Here is a 26,053-nt window from a genome sequence, read left to right on the forward strand (position 1 = left end):
TGCTACAGGTAGCCTTTTTCGTATTAAACATTTACAAAATCCTTAGTGCCTAATTTATTTGCTTAGACCTATCGAAAACGTTCTCATATAATAAAACTGCAGTACGTGGCCTTAGAGCAATACGCGTATAATTCAGAATTCAATCCAATTTTAACCGCAAATTAGGTTACCCACCACCTGAGGTTCTGTAAACCTAAACCCTAAATCTATCACTGCTCTACGACCCAAGGGATGAAAAGATTAAGTATAGTATTTCGTCGGATATGTGAAATAGCACTTCCATAATTGGATTTCATTCAAAGTTATAATATAAGTTCATATAGAAATGTAAAATTTTTCATTCCCGTAACACTCGCAACTAGAATTATTTTTATATTTATACGTTAATAATTCACAACGAATTATCGGCAATTTATATATTTCCAATGCATACCTACTTAGTATATATACAAGTATACATGGATATCGTATACTTATATATATATATATATATACATGTGTGTGTGTACGTGTAAGATAAAAAAAAATGAAGAAAATTAATAACTCGTCCCTGAATAATTGCAATTTTAATTACACCGCAATCTAAAAAAAAAATTATTTTCAATTAATTATTATATATTCCAATACCTATATTATGAATAAATTATTTTAAATACTTTAAAATATTATACATAAATACAGTGACATGTTAAACTAATTAACATTATACATACACATATATACATATAATATAGGTATATATAAACAGTACACGTTAGTACGTTACACACACGTACAGGGACGAATGCAAAAAGAGAGCCAAGAGGCAAAGCCCCTCCCAGAGCTCGCACCACACATATATAAATCCACGTTTTTTTTTTAAAGCAATATATTGATTCCTATAATATAAATATATAGTTAGTTAATTATTGATTAAATTAATTTAAAAAAGGTGGGCTAGTGGGTACCGCTCTGCTGTACAGGTGTCTAGTGGGTCGCTGTAATGGATATGTTGGATTGAAATTCAACGATATATCATTGTACACGATAAACGGTTCTGAATGGAGATGGTCTACTGATGTCTTATATAGCTTATAAGTATATTTCATGGAATGTTTTTTTTTTTTGTATTGTTAAAAAAGTAAATTATTATACTATAAGTATTAAGTGAAGTCGCTATATTTTTTTTAAAAACATTGCATTATATTATATTTATAACATAATATATTATATAATTATTATTAACTTTTGAGTTAATACTACTTTACTGTACAACAGTGTGAATAAATGCATGGTAGATATAAATAATATAATAATAAAATAAATATTACACCATATCTAAATGATAATTTGACAATAAGCGCGAATAATTGATTTGATACATAATATACGCAATATTTAAAAATGTTTAAGATAAATATTTATACGGAGTAGGTTCATTCAAAAATATTTAAATCATTTAGATTTTTACTAAGCTAGCTCTATCCCTGACGCATATATTCGTATTCTAAATAATTCAATAAATAATGATTAAATAAGATGTAAGTTTGATAAATTCTCATCGTGTGACTTATCTGTCATAAATAATGGCATATACCTATCAAATTTAAAATTTAAATAAAACAACTTACTGAAACTATACGTTATTATTGAGTACCTGTAGTAACAAGCACTTACCGGTGCGTTACAAATTTACGTGCAATTTTGTAAGTTGGGAACAAATTATAATGAAACATCTAAACTTTTACCAAAAGCTTTTGGAAATATTGCTATTTCGGACAAGACGCTTATGGGTAATTTAAGTGTTTTAAAGAAAGTAGAACATCTGTGAGACACTTAACCTAGTAGAGTACCAGTAACCTACCTACAACAAATGGAACTATGGTTTGTGTTCATGAATAATCATCGATTAACAATAAAAAAAATAATAGAATTATAATGTTTTTTTCAAATATATATTAACCAAAAACTTAAATATTAACAAAATTGCAGCGTCTCTTAACCGATAAAAAAATAAAAAAATAGGAATTTTCGAATTTAATCCCGAAAGTGTTTTTAAGGTGGAAAATAACGACATTTGGTATTTTTTCTTAAGACGATTTCATTGATGGTGATAATTTTTGTATTTAGAACAATATCGAATTGATAAAGTCATATTTAAAAATTCCAAGTACTTTTTTATCACACCAAGTAATCTGCAATTATCGACTAGAGTGTACGTATTTAAAACGAGCTTAATAAATAGCGCCGTATGTCTTATAATCATTTGTATTTGAATATATAAAACTACTTTACATATAATTATAAATGGTTTGAAGTACATTATTTAGAGATTGGGGTTGAAATATATAGACGTACGTAGAATTACATCATATGCAAATATTAAATAGACAAAACTAAAATACTTTATAAAATTGTATTTTGTTATATACTGTACAGTGTACATAGATATAATGCTTTAGAGCAGTGTTTTTCAAACTGTAGTACGCGTACCCCTTGGGAGTACTCGAAATTTTTTAAGGGGTACAAATCTGGCCAACATGTATGTAAGTAATTTTTATATATATATATATATATATATATATATATTAGTTTAGTCACTAAGAAGGGGTACCCAAAAAAATTTATTGATAAAAAGGGGTACAGTGTTTATAAGAGATTGAGAATCCCTGCTTTAGAGGCTTAGAGCATATAGTATCCTATTCGACCCATCAGCCACGCACACAAATAAATGTTTCTAAATGACTAATTAACATGGATATTTTAAATGGAACTTAAATAACAGTGCATACACTACATATTATGTGAACCACAAAACTGAAAATAATAAAAAATATTGAAATCAAAGAGTGGAAATTATTTCCAAGGATTTGTAAAACACGATTTTATCTAAATTTAAAACTTTATGCCACATTAATTCAAACAAATTTATATTTTTAGACCCAAAGTCTACGTCGACCTTGAATTATTTACAAAATATTATTTCTTGGGGTTTAATATATATTAAATTAAAATATTATAATTATTAGTAAATACGAAATACAATCGTTATCAACGTAACGTCTAAGAATAATTTAGATAGAACACATGAATTATATATAAATTATACATTAACCTATCTACCTAGTATACTTTAGTATACCTACTTTTGTTTACTTACGACCTAAATAGGAAGTCAACTACAATTGGTAATCAAATACATTAAAAAAAAAACAAAAAGTAGGATGTATTAAATAAGATATTTAATTACGATGAAACCAACGTAAAAAGTATAGTTACATTTATATTATATAATATATACATTACGTATTTTTTCTCTGTATTCTGAAAAATTCAAGGTTTACAACTTCGACGTAAAATAATATTTTAAGCAAATTCACCACTTTTGAAAAACCATAATGTATATAATATTTATAAAGTAGTAAAGTAAATTATAATTTCTATACACATCAAATAAATGGCGTCCAATCAATTTAATGATATGTCGTCACAAACAAAGTTTTATATCCAAAATTCAATCAGTATAATGTACTATACTTATTAAACTCTCAGAAAAGAAAGATATTATAACATATTTGAAAATAATATCATGATGCTGTTATTTATTTTCCATGATTTAACTGAAACTAAAAGCATTTCTAAATAATAGTTATAAGTAGAGGTAAGTACACATGATTATATTAATGTATATAATGATATTGTACTAACAACAATTATTTTTATATAGGAGAATAAACTTAATACTAAAACACGTTATCAATTGTATCTATAGAATTATTCTTTAATAAATAATTGCAATCTATTACAAAAATTTTTTTTAATATTATTCTATGGTTCTATAGAATTACTATAGATAATTATAAAAATTAAAATTTATAAGTAATGAAATACATAAAGCATTTTAGATAAAACTCTCAAGAGAGTTGGAAAATATATAGGGTTTTTGGTGAGCACAACAAATAAGGGAAAAACTAGATCAAGGATCCTATTAATTATGTTTATTAATATTTTATATTTTATAAATATATAGATACATTATTATTATTTGTCGTTTATAGGTATCCGATAGATTACATTTAGTAATATATACCTTATATCTTATACATATAACACACATTTTAATAATAAAATACAAATAATTAACTTATTAGTTATTAATAAATAAATATTTTGACCCAACGTGTATAAAATTGTTCGTGACACGTGTTTGTGACGGAACACTAATGCATACCTAAACATCTAAATACATATTAATGGTTTGTTAGAAGCCCATAAAATTTGGATCAGTTGTGGTTTAAACTAAAATATATAATAGCATCGGATTCACTTAAAAAAATATACAATATCAACATGTGCATCTTTGTATAATACCTATACAATATATGAAACAAGTATGTGTCACAGGTTCATAATTTAACCGATAATAATGCATGATAAATAATAATACTTGATATTTATATATAGTAATATTATAATATGTAACAGTGTTAAACTAAAAATTGTCATATAGCACGCGCATTTCATTTTTTTATCAATTCTAATTTCTAAATAACTGCCTTACACGCATTTCTATAATCCTACAAAAAACATGAGAATAGTGTGACTTTGTAGTACATCCTACCTCGGCAGGCCACCCGGTGCACAACCTTGGGAAACTGGTGGCTGTGTACTTGCGTGTCGAGTCTGCAGATTATATTGTTCCTCCACTACTAAACACTGTCGACGCTGTACAGGCACTCACAAACCGCTATACTTGAAAACGATTGGCTATATATCGAGATTCGTGGCCAAGCTTTTGACGCATAAATACACAACATTAAAACATTATACATACGCACACTCGTAGACGCGAAAAACGAAAAAACAAAATTACGAATACAATGTAATCGAAATCGGCGGTGGAGAACGCGGAAAACCCGTCTGCGATCACCTGATTCATTAAACTAGCTGACAGAAAATATTGCTGTTGCATAAATATCGTCGTGACAATTGTAAACAACATGGTCGACCGTGCTTACCGCGGTCAGACTGCGCCAGTTTAGATCCTCGCCGGAATGAAAAATTTTCGGAACGCGCGAATGTTCCGCGAATTCCTTAGGGAGATTCTATATAAGCCCCGCAGTGTTCCATACACCAGCAATCACGGTAAGCTCGGTCAACTAATAGGTACGGTTAAACGGTACCTATAGAATAATATGTGTTACGTTGGTATACAGTACATACTCAAGACGAGCGGATATTCACGATATTTTCTGTTGGTCATCAATTATTCGTACGAATATTATACAAACTATTTCGTCACCGTCCCATTCACAACCACAACAACGTCCAAGCCGGAGGATTAATTGCGCCAATATCTATAACTCTCAAAACGAGATGAGGACAATATCAAAATTAAATTGTTTGTGCATGTAAGCTGTACCAGACGTAAACAAATATAATATATGAAGCCGTCTAATATCTCTTAAGGTGGCTAGGTATGTAATTTACAAATCATAACATATATATTTCAAACCATGCACATAATAATAATATAAGTGCATTGCGGCGCAAAAATACTTATTAGTCATTACTCATTACATAGTTATTGAATTATTATTAACAAACATCTATCTCATCTATACTTATTAATAATAATATTAATGTAATAAATAATAACAATGATATACAAAATAACTAAAATGACAAAGTATGTCCAATTTAACCTAAAGCACCTATAAACCAAAAATTATATTTTCATAAAAATCGAAAAAAATACCTGCATATATTTATTTTTAATAACCTATTTAATTTATAGTTTGTATTAATACGTCCATTTGACTATACTTCTATTTAATATGAAAGGACTTTGAAATTGTATCCTTTACATATTGTGAAAAAAAAATCCTGCTACTTTCAGCTGCCTACTATAAAGATATAGATTACTAATATCAACCGTTCTATTCTGTATGAAACACGATACTATCAACAATTCATCATGTCACTAGATCACCACACATTGAGAAAATCACTCGAAATTGGAGAACCTGTCATTATTAGGTAGGTATGTACAAATTAATATTTTCTTTTGAGGAACTAGGTCATGTAATAAATATAAGTTTGGGCATCAATCATGCAAAATATAAAACATCATCAGAAACTTTATGGAGTTTAAAATAGTAATGCAAAATTAACTTAAAATAAAAGTTGCAATTTAATAATTCCAAGTCAGTAGGTACCATACATTTATTTATTTTTCAATATTTTCATTTTTTACATAATTATTAATTATTTTTTAAATTTTTTAAGCGATTCTAAAAAGTTTGTTCTCTATAATTTACAAAAAGGTATTATGCTTATATTTTAACAACATTTTTATAATCCCAGGATAACAATTGTACCTTTTTTAATGTATTCAGCAGATAACACACTTAAAAATGTTATCGGTCCATATTTTCATAAAATCCTTAAATAAATTATTACTGCTTACATATTTCACATGATAATTATATTAAGTAGGTACTTATTTTACAAGTTATGGACCAACTATATATATATATATACATTTTTATTTTATCAATTAGATAGCGGTAGTAAAAGTATTTACCTATGTATTTTACTATATATTCACCTAAACCTACGGTGAATATAGACCTTTATTCGTTTCATAGTAACAAGGATATAAACAAACATGGTATTCACTTTTTAAAAATGTGATAAATATTATTTTTTTTATGACAACTATAATTTTTTTTTTCTTTAAATAATATGGATATTCTATCTTATTTGAAAAAAAAACATTCTACCAAATGTGATTCAACTATAGAGTAAAATATATGATCTGTTTTCTTGGTTATGCCATATATACTATATATATAAATATATGTACATTGTATACATTGTAACTACATAAATGACAAATTGTATTATATTTAATATAACTTATTATACTAAAAAAACGTTACGCACTTATACCTAATACATTATTATAGTCATTTTTATTACAAACCTTATCTAATAATTTACACAATATACATTATATACCTCATATTATATGCAAGTATACACCATTATTACAAGACAATATTATATAAACTTTACAATACATTAAGATCTAGTTAGGGTAACAAACATATGGCCCGTGGGCCATGGGCCGGATTGAGCTATTAATCTTTTAAAACTGACCTACCAAGCTGACAGATACTTACAAAATATATTAGTCTTGAATTTATAAATTTTTTACTAAACTAAAAATAAAAAAATAAAAAGTCTTTGATTTATTTTAGTATCTTTCTTAAATTCCAATACCTTCCTATTTCTCGCTAAATAATTTTGGCTCGTAATGCTAAAGTATATATTAATACGGCCAACAAAAAAAGGTTGAAGACACCTGTATTAGGCTATTAATTTGCCGATTATAGTAAGTGCAATACTACTATTACATAATGTTATAGTATATTTAAAAATTTTAAGTTTAAGGAAGTATAATTTAGGTAATATTAGATTATAATTTATTGTCGTCAATATTCAATACGAATACTATATAGCACCAACAGTAATAAGAAAAAAATACACATAAGACATAACGACAGTTAATTTTTAAACAATATATACTAAAATGAAAAAAGTATATTATTAAAAATAGAAATATGATATTATACAACCACATTATAAATTTAGTAAGTAGTATATAAATAAAACATAAGGCAACCCATTATATATACAAAGTATATACAATTATGTAATATAAGTTGTAGCATAAAGTACAGGTACAACATATTTTTGCTCATATCAACATCTAGATTCAATATGGATAAAAAAAAAAACTATTGACAAACTGCCAGATTGATGGTTAGTAGAATGCGACATTTACTTTTATACTACAAATATTACGTTTAATACAAACAATGCTAACTAATTTTAAATTGTATATATCTGTTATTATAAAGCATATTAAATACATATAATTTTTCCGGATTAAATGTTTCCTTTTAAAATAAATGATTATACTAAACACTGATTATAATACCTAAGCTTTTTAAAACTTTTTCCATATAAAATAATAGCATAGGTATTTCATATTTATGTATATTGTGTACCGATGTTATTATTAGGTGTATATCAACGAAATAATATTAAGCCACGATATTACTAATAAAATGTTGACAAATACTAAAATACTGTACCTAATGCATACAGTAAAAATTGAAACATTAAAATAAGGTGTGGTGGAAAGGTTATTCACACAGTATTTGGGAGGTCAATATAATATAACTATATTATATAATAAGTAGTGTCTTATTTTTACGATAACAAAATAATAATTCTCAACTAAGTGGCGATTAAATCATAAAATGAAGAATCGCCAATTAATAATAAAACCTATGCTTAAATTATTTCATAATTGAAACCTAATGATAATTGGTAAGTACAATACTGTCTTAGCTAATGTTAAAATCGCATAGTAAATTCATGAGGTGTGGTTTGTCATTATAGAATAATTAGTTATCCAAAAATGCGTTTACATTGTGTTTCGCGAATCTCTACTAGTTGAAAATAGCGTTGTATTTTCACAATTGAGTACCTTCACAGGTTTACGTTTTAAAATAAAAAATTAAATAAAAATTTAAGTATTACATTATTATTTAAAATATAAATAGTATATTATATATATGTATTGTACTACTGTATATTCTTTAAAAGAAAAACAAAGCACACACCTATACGGAATTAAATTCAAACTTCAAAGTATCACCTCATTATTTATTGTAAACAAAAAAATATGTTATATTGAATTAAGGTCATATTATTTTCTGTACATACAGAAAACTGGTTTTTAATCACATTTATAGGTTTTTATTGCTATATAGTTTATACTTGGGTATAATATACTATGTATATAATTGGGAACGTCAAATTGTTGCTGTTAAGATAAAATAAAAAAAAAAACAACTTTGCACAAAATTATTCCAACATAATTTTACTTATTATAATTGAATCATTGTATATCTTGTATTTATAATGTTTAAAAAATAAAATATCACATAGGTAATAATTGAAAGATCGTACTAAATATATTATATCCATTAAATTCAAAACGGTTTGAACTAAATTCCTAATTTTAAAAATGTCTTAAGGTTGGGATAATTGTTTGACAGTGGTAGAATCGGAAGGTCACACAATAACCATAAACTAGTAATGACTTCCACTGAAATAGGTGTACGGTATTATAGCCATCCAATTTGTTCGGTGAATTCGAGCAATACTTTTTTATGTGTTGGTTTAGTTTGATATACTAAAATTACAGTTTTATTAGGTCATTGAGTAATCTTCTTACCAAATCGATAACGTCATTGTTAAGGCAATCGTCCCAAGGGATATTACGAGTTAACGTCACGCTATTAACAAGCGTACTTCTCGACACTCCTCCTTTTGCACACACTATATCATTTACATAAATGCTTGAAAAATTAACTTTTCAAACTATTTATAATATTTGTATTGATAGGACTCCAGAGACCAATAACGAAATATTAATTGAAACACGTATTAATTCCAGAATTCCAGTGCAACAAAATATTTTCTGGAAATGTATGACAGTTTTATACGGGTGTTTATGGTTCAAATAATTTTGTATGTATATTCGAAAGCATAAAAAATAAATAAAATGGATAAACATGTATATTTATAGTTCTTAATTACATAAGAAATAATAATTGCAATTTGTAAAATAAAAGAAAACAACACATAATTATTTTTTTTTTAAATTCATTATCAGCGTCTTTATTTGTTTGTAATGAGAATTGTTAGAAAATAAAATAATAAAATGGTTGATAATTGCACTCAAAGACATTATTATTCGAAAGCAGTCCAAGTAGCGCATGTTGAAAGAAAATCTCAACAAAATCCGTCGGAAATTTGGCGTATTTCCATCCTAACTCCATGAGTGTCCTTTTAGAGAAAGCTGTCATCAACAACCCCGTACCAAAATAATATATTATACGAACAAAATTTGTGAAACTGTTTAATTTCCAAATGCACTCTTTTAAGGTTTTAAAAAAATCTACTTGGAAGCAGCCCAAATCACCCCGAGCTAAATAACAGTGAAATGGCTACAGCAACAACAGATAAATTACCTACCATTAACCCCGTCTGAACTCATTGTCTACGAAGACCGCCTGCAAAGACTATATACGTAAACACCGTATAAAATACGCACGCTGGATTATAATTCCCCGGTGACAGTAATGCAAAATCTCATTACACGCTAGGACAACGATATAACAATCAACGTCATGGAATAGTTTCTAGTTCTCGTCTCTGAAGGCGGTGAAGCAAACACAATCGCTTGAATGTATAGATACTATAGGTCATCCGTTGGTCCGTAGAACGCACCGCATAAACATAGCGTGTGTGTGTGTACGCCTTACGGATTATTTGTGTATGCAGTGTTAATTTTTTACGACATTACGATAGTATAACAGCATGGTTATAAATTTATAATAGATTATAGCCCATTCCTCATGGATTAAAATGTAATTGCCAGCTACTACAGCCGTATGTCCTAAAATTAGAATTCCTATCCTAAGATAAATACCTAATATAAAGGCAAGCTAAAAATATTGACGTTGCATGGGACATAAAAGCAACACGTTTCTGTTGTAGTATTTCTACTGAATTACTAATGTATAGTAGATTTAAATATACTTCTTGGACCAAAGGAGAATAAAATTATTATTATTTCACCATGAGAATTATTATCAAGTAAATACTATATGTATAAGCATTGAACAAATAACACCTTAAAAAAATATATATCTTTGGGACAAAAATTCTAAAACACAACTTTATTTTTCAGTATTAGTTTTAATTTCTGAATAATGTCATCACTTATTACATAAATATATATATATATATATATATATTATCCGCTTATTTAAGCGATTCATAACTCTATAACGAATAGGTATATAACACAAATGATTTTGATTAAAAATATATGTATTATTCATTTTAAATAATTTAGTAATAAACTAGTACTAATTTTGTAAAGCTTTTTGTAATAGACATACATATTTTTCATAAAAAAATATTCAATATATTTTTAGAAATAAGAATTTTTCCAATGATATCTCAGAAAATAAAATATTTTTATATGAAAATACTTTATTATAAGAAGTTATAAAAAAAAATTATTTTTATTTTTGGAGAAAAAAATCTGCTAAATAAATTACAATAAATTTAATAACAAAAACAATATTCTTTATTATAAAAGTCTATTAAAATTGTCTTTCTCGAGCTCAATACTTTCTATTAGGTATGTCATTGAATAATAAAAAATATTTAATGTTTATTTACTCGAGTAACTTGGTTTGATATATTTTTGCTGTAAGTAAATGTAAATGAATCTTCTTGTTTCAAGAATAAATAAATTTCATTTTTTATACACCTAATAGAATTTTGTAAACATTTTTATGCTACTAAGTATGATAATCTTAAGTGCAATTAAGTGCTACATTCTATCATACACAAATAGATGTTTGGAAATACAATTAATTTTTATAAACCATGAATGACTACCAATCAAATTGTTCAAAATATGAATTTATAATAATGTAATCTCGTAAAAAAAAACATATTTAGAATAATCAAATGTTTCATTCATTATAAAAAAAAAAATTAATCAATACCACCTAGCGTGTACAGAAATGGAAAACAAAAATAGTAATGAAAAAATAAACTTATTTATACTGTTTTTTTATTTTATTATCCGATCTGTTTTACAAAAACAAAAATAATAATAATAACTTGAATTTTAAAAGATAAAAGAAAGAATAAATACTCTTAATATTATTCATACAGATGTACATACCTATTTAACAAAAAAGGTCTCCAAATAAACGTAAAATAAACAATAAAACTGTTTTCGCCTGAAGTTTTAAATCAAGTTATTACACTAAACAAAAAAGAAAGAACAAAACAGAATAATATTTTAGTACAAAAACACTATACAAACAAATATAACGATTATATCACACATAACGTTTTATAATTTATACAAACTTAAAATTGAATTATTGTACGGTGTACTATTATGCGCTTAATTACATGTATTTGCACAATATAACATTAATTAAATAAAATTATAAGCACAACCAAAATCAAATTCAATAAGATAACGAGGATTATTGTTTCGAAAAACATATTCCTATAGCAAAATGCCAGGATTTTTTTCGGAGAGGGCTGATCAATTTTTGTGAAGTACAATTTAAGATTTTTGTAGCGATTTTCATAGACCATTAAAAATTAAAATAATTTTTAAATTTTCTTGATATTTCCGGGGGGTTGCTGCCCCCTCAGCTCTCTCTTTGGCTACGCCACTGTTATATTGTATAATTAAGCCCAAAAAAACGTAGTGTAAGTAATTACGATATACGTTTTTATAAAAACTATAAGAAATTATAAATAATTTAATTTTTGATTAGGAAATTGCATATTCTTACTTAATGAATACCAAATATGTATGATTCCTATATTATTTGGACTTTAAAAAAAAATTGTCTTGGTTAAGTAAAAAATGATATTCTAGACCAACGAAAAAGTAAAATTTTCATTAATATTGTAAACCTGTGGATAGTACCTATATACGAGTACACTGCTAATGTTCCAGATTCGAAAACCTATACAGTTATAACACCGCTGACTTTACGAGGATAAACTGGTTGCTCGGCAAACGCTCGAGTTAAGATGTGGGGGTGATGACGAGTATGAAGGAGTGATGAGATGCAACCTGCAACTGCGCAGTTGTGGATTTACACGACAGCAGTATACCTAACACACGGCATGAATTATAAATAGTTACACAGTGAAATAACATCTGTTAAATACATAATTCCATAATATACCTATAAATTACAAGATTAACCGTGCAATGAATAATATTGTATGCGTCTATACCTAATTTAGGTTTTAGTTTAATTAGTATAATATAGTTAGGTACGCTTCGGTACTGACCTGTGCAGGAACGGTAATTACACATCGAGGGTGCCGGCCGATTCCGGAGCCGGCCAAACACGTGGCGAACGGAAACATCGGGCCGGCTACAGTGGCGGCGGCTCCGGCGATAACGCCGACTGATACGGTCGGCTTGTGAACGCGGTGTGTGTTGGTTTGTAATAGTGTGCGTCGCGTGTATACGTTTGTTTGCGTACAAGTGATCGTACTTACCCGCGCGTGTGTAGATTTAAAACACACCCCGACGGGGGTTTCTCAGTGACGGGAGGGCCATGCGGTGGTAACCGATCGCATGCGCTTCTAAATAGGTCACTGAACACGACTTTTCACCGCATCTACACCACCGCCACTGCTGTACGTGTACGCGTATATCTAACCTACTACTACAAATACAGCGTAACCATACGTTATATATAATATAGGTAGGCGGGTACTCGAAATAAGAACCGTTTTACTACGTGTACGTCATTTTATGTGTTTTAGGTACTGTATAGATCGAACGCAATATCAAAACAATAATTATGGAGTACAAATGAAACACTTGCAGAGAGTAGACAGCGTATGGGTAAATAGTGATATCATATCAGACATATTACAAACATTACCAAGTCACAGATCTATCTGTAAATTTTAAACGAAATCAAATGCCGATTGTTGCATTATAATATATATATTGATATCGGTGTTGGTACCATATATGTTGTACATATATATAGTGTACACACACGCACGACACGGGTGACCCAGTTCATCGCCGCCATCGGGTCGCGAACCCCTTACGCCCCCGAGTCCGCGCGCTTTACGCGAAGTGAGGTTAATGCACTGTTGGCGTACCACCGTCGCCGCCGCATGCAGCCGCTCCGCCAACGCATTATCGATTCCACCGGAGCACATCCCCTCCATGCATACACCCCTGTCGCACGGGCACCCACCCACACTCTCGCCGCCACGTCCGGGTCACGTATACACGCCACTGGCAAGCGCGCCAGCGCCTTCCCGACCCTTTAAACTCGACCGCTCCTCGACTGCTCACCCCATCGCAAAACTCGACGAACACGCCACCGGAACCTACACGTGAACGACTCTCTCCGACCTCCTCAACGTCACGCAATGAGAACGGATCGTACGGGAAATTGATGTCAGACGACTGACGTAATTCAGAACCATACGACCGCCGCTGCAACGATTGTTTGTAGGGTGTTCGGAAGAGCGCACCGGCGTCGTCGCGTAGCATGCGTGGGTGGTCGTCGCAGGCTGTCACGTGTTCTACGCGAAACCAGACACGTGAGTATGTGCAGGACAGCACACGCGCTCACGCCGGTCGGTGACGTCGAGAGGTATGCGTGTACCGCGTGCACTGTTCGCGACGGTTCGGCGAATATATAGGAGATACACCTTAACTCGGACAGTATATATTTCAATACACATATTTCGATAGTTATAAATCAGGAGTATCAACTCTCGAATGGATAATAATTAAAAATCAAATTTCAACAATATAAGTATTACGAAAATGCGACCACGTATCTGACGAACGCACAAACCTCTAGTATAATACACCGGGTGCAACCACTCAAAACTCAAAATATTATCGGTGTAGACATTTTACCGTTATCACTTGTACAATGCCGTATTTGTCTTATCGTTTTAAGAACAACACGCAGATTATTGGGTCCATGATTGGTCTGACGACGACCGTTATCGCTAAGTAACCATCGACAATGCTATATGAATATATACATATATATTAATTATAGGTATAATTGAAAATGTCATTCAGAAATTTGATGAAGGTTTTTAACATTTTGTCTTGCTATCTACACTTGGATATACATGTTTTTCTATAAACTTATATAATATGTATATACGCCATAATAATCACGATCGTCAGACAGTTCGTTTTCATCAGTTCATTAGAACCCATATATAACAACACAAGAATTTTTTTGATAATTTGTTTAATATACACAATATATTTGACGCAACCGCATTGTTTTCTCGAACACGTACACACAACAAGCACGCTCGACGAACGTTTGTGAAGGTTAAAATATGATGTCTTCTAGTGTGGCTCAAAATGACTATGCACCAATCTCCGGTCGTAGGTTCAAATCCTATGCACGTCAATATGGACGTATTTCTTTTACATATGTTTCCCCGACCAGCAGAACCGAAAACATATATACAGCGATCGGGGCCAACTTTATTTGTAACATATATAAGTACAAACCAGTTTTGTAAAATGTAATACGTATAGGTGGTATAGGGTATAACGAGGTGATCTTGTATAATTGGTGTTGTATACGCACTTAAAAGTTTAAACGCTTAAAATTCATTATAATACGTACCTATGTACCGCCATGTAATAATAATTAGGTAACAACTAACCCTTTTATAGTCGTACTATAGGTACGGTGTGAATCAGACTTTTCAATATGTAAAAATGAATCGATCAGCTATCAAATGAATCATGTAGAACACTCTTATGGTTTATACGTTAAACGAATAGAATAAAAATTAAACGTCTTCTCGAAACTTCAGCTATATTTTAAAGACGTCTAACATTTATAAATTACAACTCAAACGAACCGCGCAGATTGCACAAAACTTAGTCTCATTGTTTAAGAGCAAATGTAAAATACATCGTTTTTCTAAACAATAAACTACGGTTAAGAACGATATAAAAATACTGTTTTAAAAATTAAAAATCATTAACCATGGAGCTATAAATAATATAGAATAGTAGAAAATATGAATTTTAAAGACATTTTTCTGATAAAATTATTGAATGAATATTTTAATTTAAAGTATTCAAATTAGCCACTCTGGCATCGCAATTTTTCAATCAATATAACAGTTGTGTACGTATATTATACAGTATACCGAATAAACCTAGTAACTTAGGTTTTTTTTATATATTTTATATAGTAACAAACTACAATGCAAATAAAATTGTATGATTAATTTAATTGGATAACATAATTAATGTTTGAAGATAAAAATCAATTTGAAATTTATCTTAACTTCAAAAACGATTATATTTTAAAAAATTATCTACAATTAAAATGCTTAAAATGTAATGTTTTGTGTAGGTATGTTTAATTATTATTCTACAATTATTGAACATATATCTATATATATATATATATATATATCAATGTCAATACAATTTCAAAACTAGAGACTAAACATTTTTTTATTTATTTCAAAATACCACTAAAACCATACTTAATAAAATAGTATATAAATTAAAAAAAATTAAAAAGGTGATAATTGAACTTGGCATTTGTTTATTGATTTTTGGCTCACTGTCAATTTTTGTTACTATACTGTCAATAAAATATTTTCTATATTATCTTTGTAATAAAGTATATTCAATTTTTTATGAACAGCTTAGACTTCAATCTCTAGTCTTCTAAGTTTGCGTGAAAACAAAACATTTGATATTACATTAAAGCTATAGGTAACAGATGTCTAATCATAATCTAAAGATAACAAATATTTTTTAAATATTATAGATAGTTTATTAGTATGATAGTAATTTCTTAAGCAATAAATAATTATAAGATACAGTACAAGAATAACAAGTAGAAATAGTGTTGAAACCAAGTTATTTTAATTATACTCACTATATATGATATAAAATATACGTATTAGTTTTAATGTGTGCGATAGTTTATGTTGTACGTTTAATTAAACTTCAAAATAAATGCATTGATTGTATTTAAAATACCCGAAATGAAATAATAACTAATGAATTTCATAAGTATTAAACATTATGGATGCATTATATCATACTGTATGCCAAATCGCCAACTGTGTATACCTGGCTACTATATTTATCATATTCCAATAATTCTAAAATAGGAAAACATAAAAATAAAGTAGCAACTATTATTATATATTTGTAAGTTAAAACTATACATTATTGTATATCAAACGCATTAAATAATAAATTAATAGGAAAACAATATTTCAATAAACACTGTTAATTTTTATATGCATTAAACAATATTTTAATATCATTAATAAATAAAAATATATTTTTTTAAATAAGATCATCATAACATGAATAATATGATCAAAGACAAATTTAACTAATAGTCATAAACTGACGACTATAATAATACCTTATTATATAAGACTTCAAAAATATTTCGAATACTTTTCTTTATTATAGGTATAGAATATAGACAAAACAGTGTCAATGCTACAAAAATGAGACATTTTGGTACCTAAAAAATGAAAAAATACCTAAATTTAAACCTTTAAATCAAAATATTTGAGCATCAGAAGGTTATAGATTAAAATGGATAAATCACATTTAATTACATTATCCATTAATAAAATTGACTGGTCACTTAAATACAACGTTAATTAATTATTACTAAAATTGCGTTGATGATTATTTATGTAATATTATAATTTGATTTTTGAACCACATTTTGTACACAATAGTAGATACCTAAATATTATTGTATATAATGATGATTACTTCAATTTGCATATAATAATTACAATAAAGAATTGTTAAGTAACCCTACAAGTTAAAATACAACTAAATTGTGTTCTCCATTATTAATTCTCATTTCTAATAAAAATAATATATATAATATTATAAAGATATGTTTAAATAGACCTCTTGAACATCGGATAAACCTCGAGTGTTTTGAATGTTGTTTTTACTTAAGATTGACTTATTTGTGCCGCTATTATTATCAATTTTAGTGAAAAGTAACCCCATAATAAAATGTCCTACATCTCCTAAACTCTCGATCTCCCTGTAATTTTCTCTTTAATTTAATTTACAAGCAATGCTTCCTATTCTAAATTAATAACATTTCTATTATTTTCTTATTATTTTGTATCAAATATGCTACTTTACTTTTAGTTAATTTATGTATTAAAGTATTATTATTAATGTTATTTTTATTATCACTAGCTATTAACATACTCATAATAATTATTGATGTGCTGCATATATATTGTTTAAATTGAAGCATGGGGATATCCAATGTGCGTCCGCAGTCTTTTCAGCAAATTATATTGAATAGCCCGAGTGCATCCGCAGTCATATCAACAAATTATATTAAATATAACATAAATAAATATATATATAATTTTTTTCTTCAAATTCAATAAGTTACTTTATTGCGTAATAATTACGTTTCATAAAATTCCTGATACTGTTATAAAATATATTTTATATATTATAAATTTATAACGAGTCACTTTAACCAGTAATTGATCGATAAATAAGTTTTTAATTTTCAAGCATTTTAGTGTTTAGATTGTTTATATTGAAACCTTTTATTAAGCGCAATTCGTTCATGCCCATTCAAATCTACAACTATATTAATTTGTAGGTGCTTAATTTTTATTGCTATGATTGTAAAGCAATGGAAATGGTGGAAAAATTGCATTTCCATTTAACTTCGATAATAATTGGGTACCTCTAAATAAACTGGGACGCACTAGGGGCTATGTAAAAAAATAGGACATTTTTTTCTTGGGACGCATTCGGGTGATACCTTATTTCGGACGCACTCAGAAAAGGTAATTTTGGGACGCACTCGGAAAACTCACTGAAGCACTTAAAACAAATATTCTATAGTCCTGTTCAATTTTTAATACTCGTATTGATTTCACTGAAATACACAACATATCGGTACACAACACGAATACATATTATGTCCGAATAATAATTATCCATTACTGTTTTCGAGGTTATGCACAGTTCTTAAGTTTGGTATACAATGCACACTGTTACTCCAAGGCTGGGGATTGTTTATCCAATATTAATATAATATGAAACATTATTGAGTAATACAAAGACTATAATATGTACATAGTACATACTACATTAATAAAATGGGAGACGGTGTATACGAATAGGCCAACAAAAAAGGAAGACTTCTAAAGCGGAAATTAATACAGCACAAAAGACTAGAAATCTGAAACCAGTTTACAAGTTGCTTTTTATACGAATTTTAATATAAAATCATTGGGTGTGTACGAATCAAAGTTATGAAAAACTATATAAAATCCACCACTACTGTCTACCGCTATTAGCAACGATTTGTTCAGTATAGGTGTTAAAGTGTATTAAACTTGTACAATATTAAGTAACTTCATAGTAGGTTATATAATTCAACATGTTGGTATAATATTTTAAATGAAATAAAATATTAAATAATAAAAATCATTAAGTATACTGTATAATCCATTATAAAAAAAGAATTTAAATTTTAAAAAAATATGGATTAATAAAAAATTTAATGAACGAAATAAAAAACTATAAATAAATGATATTCTGAAGTTATCATTTAGTATAAAAATATGATTCTAACACTACTATTACTGCGGATAAAAATGTCATAACATTGGTTTCTAGATAAAAGAAATAATATACAAAATAAATTTTATTTTATTCAATAAAACTGTATTAACAATCTGTATTTTCAGTTTAATTAACAGAATACACATGTACCACCCGCCATTGTGATCATATATAATTATATTATTTTAGTTTAGTAGATCTCTGCAAAATATAGGACTTTATTTTTGGTTGAAGTGTAGAATAATAAGATTGTATAAATTAAACTTGTTGGTAGTTGGTCGATTAACTGTAGTGATTTTAAAGTTAAGGAAGATTTTATAAAGTTAGATATACAAAATGTATATTTATAATTATCATTCCCGTGTAAAGAAAAATCGATTAAAAATTTCATATTGGTAATACTGTATTTTGGATAGCTTTACACAGCCCTAAATTTGAATCGTATATTTAAGTAAATGTAATCAGCTATTGAAAATTTCACTTTTTGATTTCAGTCAAACATAATTAAACCAAAAAATTTGTTTTCTATAGAAATTGAGATTGGGATTCCTTATAAATCAATAAATGAAGAATAGAATCTTTCTAATGTAAATGATACAAATACAGATAATAAATTTATAAAATTATTTAAATGTATTTATTTGTTATTAAATATACTATATCATAGGTAATATTTAATTTAAAAGGTTATAATATCTCAACGTGCTGGTATGCATTATACAACATTTTAACCAACTACTAAACAACAACTTAATAAAGATTAATAAATCTAAAAATATGAAATTTTGTACGAATGGAAATATATATTAATGAAATTTATTCGAAAATAAAAATAAAAATACTTGTAGAAAACCAACGCTTTTTCTTCAAAAATTTGAAAAACAATTCGTTAAAAGGAAACTTAGTGTTTAAACTTTAAATAATTAACTATTAGCCTTCTTCTTAAAAATCATACATAAGAAAGTTTTAAATAGCCATATAATGTAAAAAGAATATCTTTTTTAAACCTTTAAAAATGTATTAGCAAAAATTATGTAGGTACTTGTAAGTTGATACATAAAGCCTAATTTTTTTAAAATAGGAACGTCATATTTTATATATACTATTATCAACATACGATGTATAAAAATTGAGTTTAAGAAAATATATTAAAACGTAATGCTAACTTTTTAAAATATCGATTAATACATAAAAAAAATTAAAATATAGTAAAAATGTCTTTTTAGAAGATTCTAGAGTTAATCTGGATTAAAACACAATAAACTTAATGTAAAAATATTTATTAATATATTAATAACTCATTATATATAGACACAATATTAGGTCGTAAAACTAATCACATAGGTATATACTGATATACATCAAACACAGCATACAAACCTAAACAAATATTAAACACTTTTGAATTTGTAAATTTGTAATCATACGCATTAAATATGTGATAAGTATCAAAGTTATACAACATGATAAGATGATAGTTACCCAAACGAAATAACCACCAATCCGATTCAAAGCTAAGTTTGATTTCACTTATACGTTTGTAAAGGAGATGGAAATTTGATGTACTTATGACATTTAATATGTTTCTTCGATGCTTTAACAACAAAACTCACAGAAAAGAAAAATAAACTTTTACAATCATATAACTAGTACATATATAAAAATATAAAATAAATAATTGTCTACGTATAGAAAAATATCGCATGGATTTAAATTTTAAATACACTAAACTTCAGAAATCTTTTTGTTAATTAATATTACTTTATACATAGGTAATAAAGACATTATCCTCTGAGTACATTTTGTATGAATATAATTAGCTCAAGCATAATGAGAATTAAAAATTTAAATAATTATAAAACACACATATATATATATATATATATATATGTGTGTGTGTGTGTGTGTGTGTGTGTGTGTGTGTGTGTTTTTCAAAAACACATTATAAAGAACGAATATTTAATTATTATAATTTTTTTTTTTATACTCTGTTCCTCAAAATTAGATAAAGACAAATATATTTTAGTACATTTAAATGGTATGTATACTTACTTAAATTAGTGATACCTTTCCAAAGGGTTAAATATAGATCAAAACCGATGTATTGCGAAGGATGTAAATCTGTCAAACATTCACAAACACATGAACATATTGCACTAAATAATCCATATATATGTAAAATTTATATAATTATGATAATAATAATCTTTATGGCTGACTAAATAGCTTCCTGTGTGGGATTTGCCATATTTGAATATATATAACTATATATATATAAATATAGTATCAACAGATAAACATGTTTTGGTCAATCAACAAAATATTTACTTTAATACCTTATATGTAATTTACTTACTGTATGTAATATATAAATATAATGTATACATGTATACATGTACAAACTATTTTACTATATTTATTAGTATTTTAAAAATATACCTCTACCTATCACAAATTTCAGTTGAATATGTGTATATATATATATTAGTATAATTTTATAGCATTATCAAATCAATAAATAAACTGAACATTTCTTATGTTTATTTAAGAGAATTTCAAAGCAAATAGGCGAAACACGGCAACAAATCCATACAAAAATGAAAATAATACGAAATTATATTTTCAGTAATACCAAAATATCGGTTTCTTATTACACTCTATATAACTCATTTGTGCTAGATAAACTGAGCTTCAAATAAAAACTTTCTTGGATAAAATGCATGCATTGTAGTTATAAACCTTATTTTCAGGTACACATAAATATATTACACAACTAAGTACTTTAATACAGTTTAATAAAATATTTTTTTTCTTAATGCACTTTTAAATCAAAACAAACTTCAACAATAGCATTGTAATAAAAAAGTTATATGATGAATATATATTATTAAATTTATAACATATTAGTTAAATATAATAAAAAAGACAGCTTAATATATAAACTAAGGACAATAATAGATGTACCTATTAGGTAGGTATATTCGTGTTAAATGAAAATGAAAAAAAAAATAACATAAAAATAGATCTCTGGATGTACTGTTAGTCTTAAGAGCGATTATAGTTATATCAACCGAGTCGTTACAATATTTACTTTTTGAACTGTAGTTGAATAAGTAACAAATAAGATTTATTAAAGATAGTTCTGAGTCATTCAAACGCATTATTTCCTAAAAAAAAAAAAACTAACAAATAATAAGTGCGTATTTCAGTAGTTTTAGCAGACTAGAATAACAGTTCTATGTTATTATGAAGAAAAACAAAGAAAAACTATACTGAAAAAAATGTTAAGATAAGTGAAATAATCAAAAATTAACAGTAACAACAATATTAAACTAATATTCAGTAAAATCAAACAAAACTGTAATAAAACTAAATTTGAAAAAAGTATTGTACATGAAAACAGTGTGTGTACATAATGTATTGCTATAACTAAATAAAATTATGTTATTTTTAAGTTTTAGGAAAAATTAAATTACGTAGTGATATCGATATTTTTTTAAAGGAGCATATTAAAGAAAGATTTTTTTATTATGTAGATAAGCATAATTTATTATTATGTTATAAATATTTATAGATATTAAAAATGAAAAAAAATAATTTTACGTAAGTAAAAAAAAAAAAAAACTATAAAAGTTCCAACAAAAGTCAATACAAGCTCAGACTATAATATAAAACTGTTATTACGTATGTTGACATGACAAAAAAAATAAGCATAAAAATATTTAAAATATTAATTGAAGCAGGTAGGTAAATGACTTTAAAGTATAAATATCCATTTCACTGTAATTAATTTATTTATTTATATATTAGTGACTTATTATACAAAAAAATATATATAAGGCCATAAGGGTATACACTATACAGTATAATCACGATTTCAGGTAAGACTAAATATTTTGGACGGATAACTTTATATTGATATGAGTTTTTAGAGAACTTAGAAACAAGTACCCTGAAAATACACATTTAGTGAAAATGTTAAAACATTAGGCACGCGCATGTGCAATACAACATGTTTTTTAAATTCAATTTTACCTATAAAACTTGGTCCTAAATTCAAAATTTTCATTGCTAAAAATTAAAATAAAAAGAGAAGTTTTTCAAAATATTTAATTTACCTATATCAACTAATTCTTTCGCTTTTTTCATTCAATTGCATTATATTTAAATACAAAACCCATCACTTTATTTATTTATTTTTAAAGTATTATAAAATAAATACAGCTCAATTCATCTCAATATCCACCGTTCTCCACGACTCCGCTCTCAAGAACAGCAAACATCAACGAGTCAATAATACAAGAAACGAGTATCAAAACCATCACATATGACTAACAAGTATACGTGCAGTAATAAAGTACGTCATTCAAGATATTATAAATACATCATAGTATTATATATATATGATGTATAGCCAACGATAACTGAAAAACTATTTTACAAAACGTTTTCAGTCATCAGCAGCGTTAACGAACGCATACATAGGAAAAGACTTAAGAGTAAAACGAATATGACAATTATGAGTATAAAACTGTATATATACTTGATATTGAAGTATATACGTTATGCAATTTTGTACTAGTTTGGTAAAACCTACTATTTAATTACAATCAAGAAACTAAAACTCAATGACGGTGGTGGCAGTATAGAAGTGTGTTTAAAGTTTACTGTTGATAGAATTCGCAAAAACTTTAATCGTTGGTTGGGGCGATGCGCGATGACAACGAAAAAAGGCAAATTTGGTGGCCGCTGTAAACGAATAAAAATCGACGGAGAATGAGAATAGGATATACATGTGGCTTTTCAGTTTGACAAAAGCTATGTACTTCGCGGACGTCTGATACGCACACAAACGTAGAAAGAGATAATCAACAACGGAGGCTGTGGTGGCGGTAGCAGCCTTATTCATGATGATTTGGTGCGCAGCCTTTATCGATCAGCCGGGACACGACACCACCGCCGTCGCTAAAGACCCGACCTGCCCTCCGCTCCACCCACAAACGCCTTTGATGGTCTGCAACTTGTATACAAGGATGAATGTCCTCGCCTCGCCTATAGAACTCTGCGCCGCTAGGTCCTGTCCCATCATATTCCTACGCCGCGCAGCACGTTCTCCGATCGCTATTTTTTTTTCACGATAAGTATTAGGTATTAGGTACATAATTCCGTAAATTTCGTCAACACAATATTTGTAATTTACGCACATAGTGTTACCATTTGAATGAACCAATTATCGCATATGTATAAGCCACACATGTCAAACACACACTATACGTCAATGAATGTTATTAGACCGAAGTTCAGTTGTCGAGATCTCGAGAATAATAACGAATTCATTGATAACCATTGTTATTATACGACACAACACTTCAATGCATGTGTATAATAATAGACTAGCAAATATTTCTTCTTCGTGATATCATTATATGTACCTATGATGCATAATATATATATATCGTATGAATATATTAAATACATAGCTAGTATATTATTAAATTATACTTATAATAATTTTGCATGTAAAAGTTAACTTCTTAAAGTTACTAATTCAATAAAATTTGAATTTAACATTACAGTTATAGCATATTATTGATTACTTGTAAAGTTATGTATTTGTACTACAGGATTGATTTAACATATTTCAATATATACTAAGTGGAGGAACGTACAAACGATCGCAGTTTATATTAATTTACGAAAACATATATTTACTAAGTATAGCTAACAAAGTATGAACTTAAATAGAGTTATTTAGTTTGACATTTTAAACGGAGTATGAAAGTTTGTGGTTGGTTTTAGAGCAAATCTGAACGATATATGCTTTTTTAAGGGAAATGCATTCAAGGATACCTATTCTAAAAGTTCTTCAAAACTAGTAAATGCAAAATTCGTTAAATACCTATATCCAACTTACTTATATTTAGTTAACAAGAAATGTATTTATTTGTAGGTGATTTACAATCTATAAGATGATTCATTTAAGAGAAAAAAATATATTTAAATAACACACCATTCATACCTAATTTAATAAAATTTATAACAAAATAAATATAATCCGTGATATGAAAACATGTTATAGAACAACGTTTAGTTTTAGCTATTAATTACATTGATAAAAATGTAATACTTATAATGAATAAAATGTTATATATTTAATTTAAATTTAGTTAAAGTCCAATTGAAAATCAAAAGTTAGCAACTCATTACAAAACCTTAGAAAATTAAAATTCAGAAGTCAATTATTAATAATATTATATAAATAAATAATACCACATCTATAAAGTGGTGGTTAAAAGAAATTTTTTCTGTATAAGATACCTACCCAGCTTAACTAAAACAAAAAAAATGAATTAGTTAAATTATTTACTACCTAATTTACTACAATTTACTTCTCTTAAGCGAATTATATTAATATTTATGCATTTAAATACATAATAAGTTATTATTATTTTATATCAAATACTTACAAAAAGAACCCACAATATTAACAAAAAAGCTGAATATAAAATATTTAATTAATCAATTCTTTAATGTTTCGTATTGATTATTTCAAATTAAAAAGTTTAAATATAAATACGTACTTTCGTATAATACACTTATTAAATAAAATACCAACATTGGTAAAAATCTAACCAAACTAAACTTTTAAAGATTTTACAAATTATAATTTAGTATATTATTTAGAGAACCGTTTAAATGTAACTAATATTAGTCTTAAAAAAATGTCCATTATCCAATGTT

General features: G+C 27.3%; 1 protein-coding gene across 3 annotated transcripts in view; it reads right to left on the reverse strand.

Annotated features, from left to right (window-relative positions):
* LOC113549416 (high affinity cAMP-specific 3',5'-cyclic phosphodiesterase 7A-like) overlaps positions 1–26,053 on the reverse strand; it is a 110,154-nt gene that overhangs the window by 73,134 nt on the left and 10,967 nt on the right. Inside the window, exon 1 of one of the 3 annotated variants that reach the window (XM_026950698.1) lies at positions 21,365–21,433. The exons of 1 other annotated variant lie outside the window; for it this stretch is intronic. Coding sequence is in view for 1 of the 2 variants with exons in the window: in XM_028188582.1 (XP_028044383.1) it covers positions 12,973–13,050 (78 nt within the window). In the remaining variant the exon portion in view is untranslated. Of the gene's footprint in view, positions 1–12,972; positions 13,115–21,364; positions 21,434–26,053 lie in introns of those variants that run through there. One more of the 3 variants, XM_028188582.1, reaches the window with a different exon arrangement.

The sequence above is a fragment of the Rhopalosiphum maidis genome, chromosome 1 (assembly GCF_003676215.2).
Source record: "Rhopalosiphum maidis isolate BTI-1 chromosome 1, ASM367621v3, whole genome shotgun sequence".
NCBI lineage: Eukaryota > Metazoa > Arthropoda > Insecta > Hemiptera > Aphididae > Rhopalosiphum > Rhopalosiphum maidis.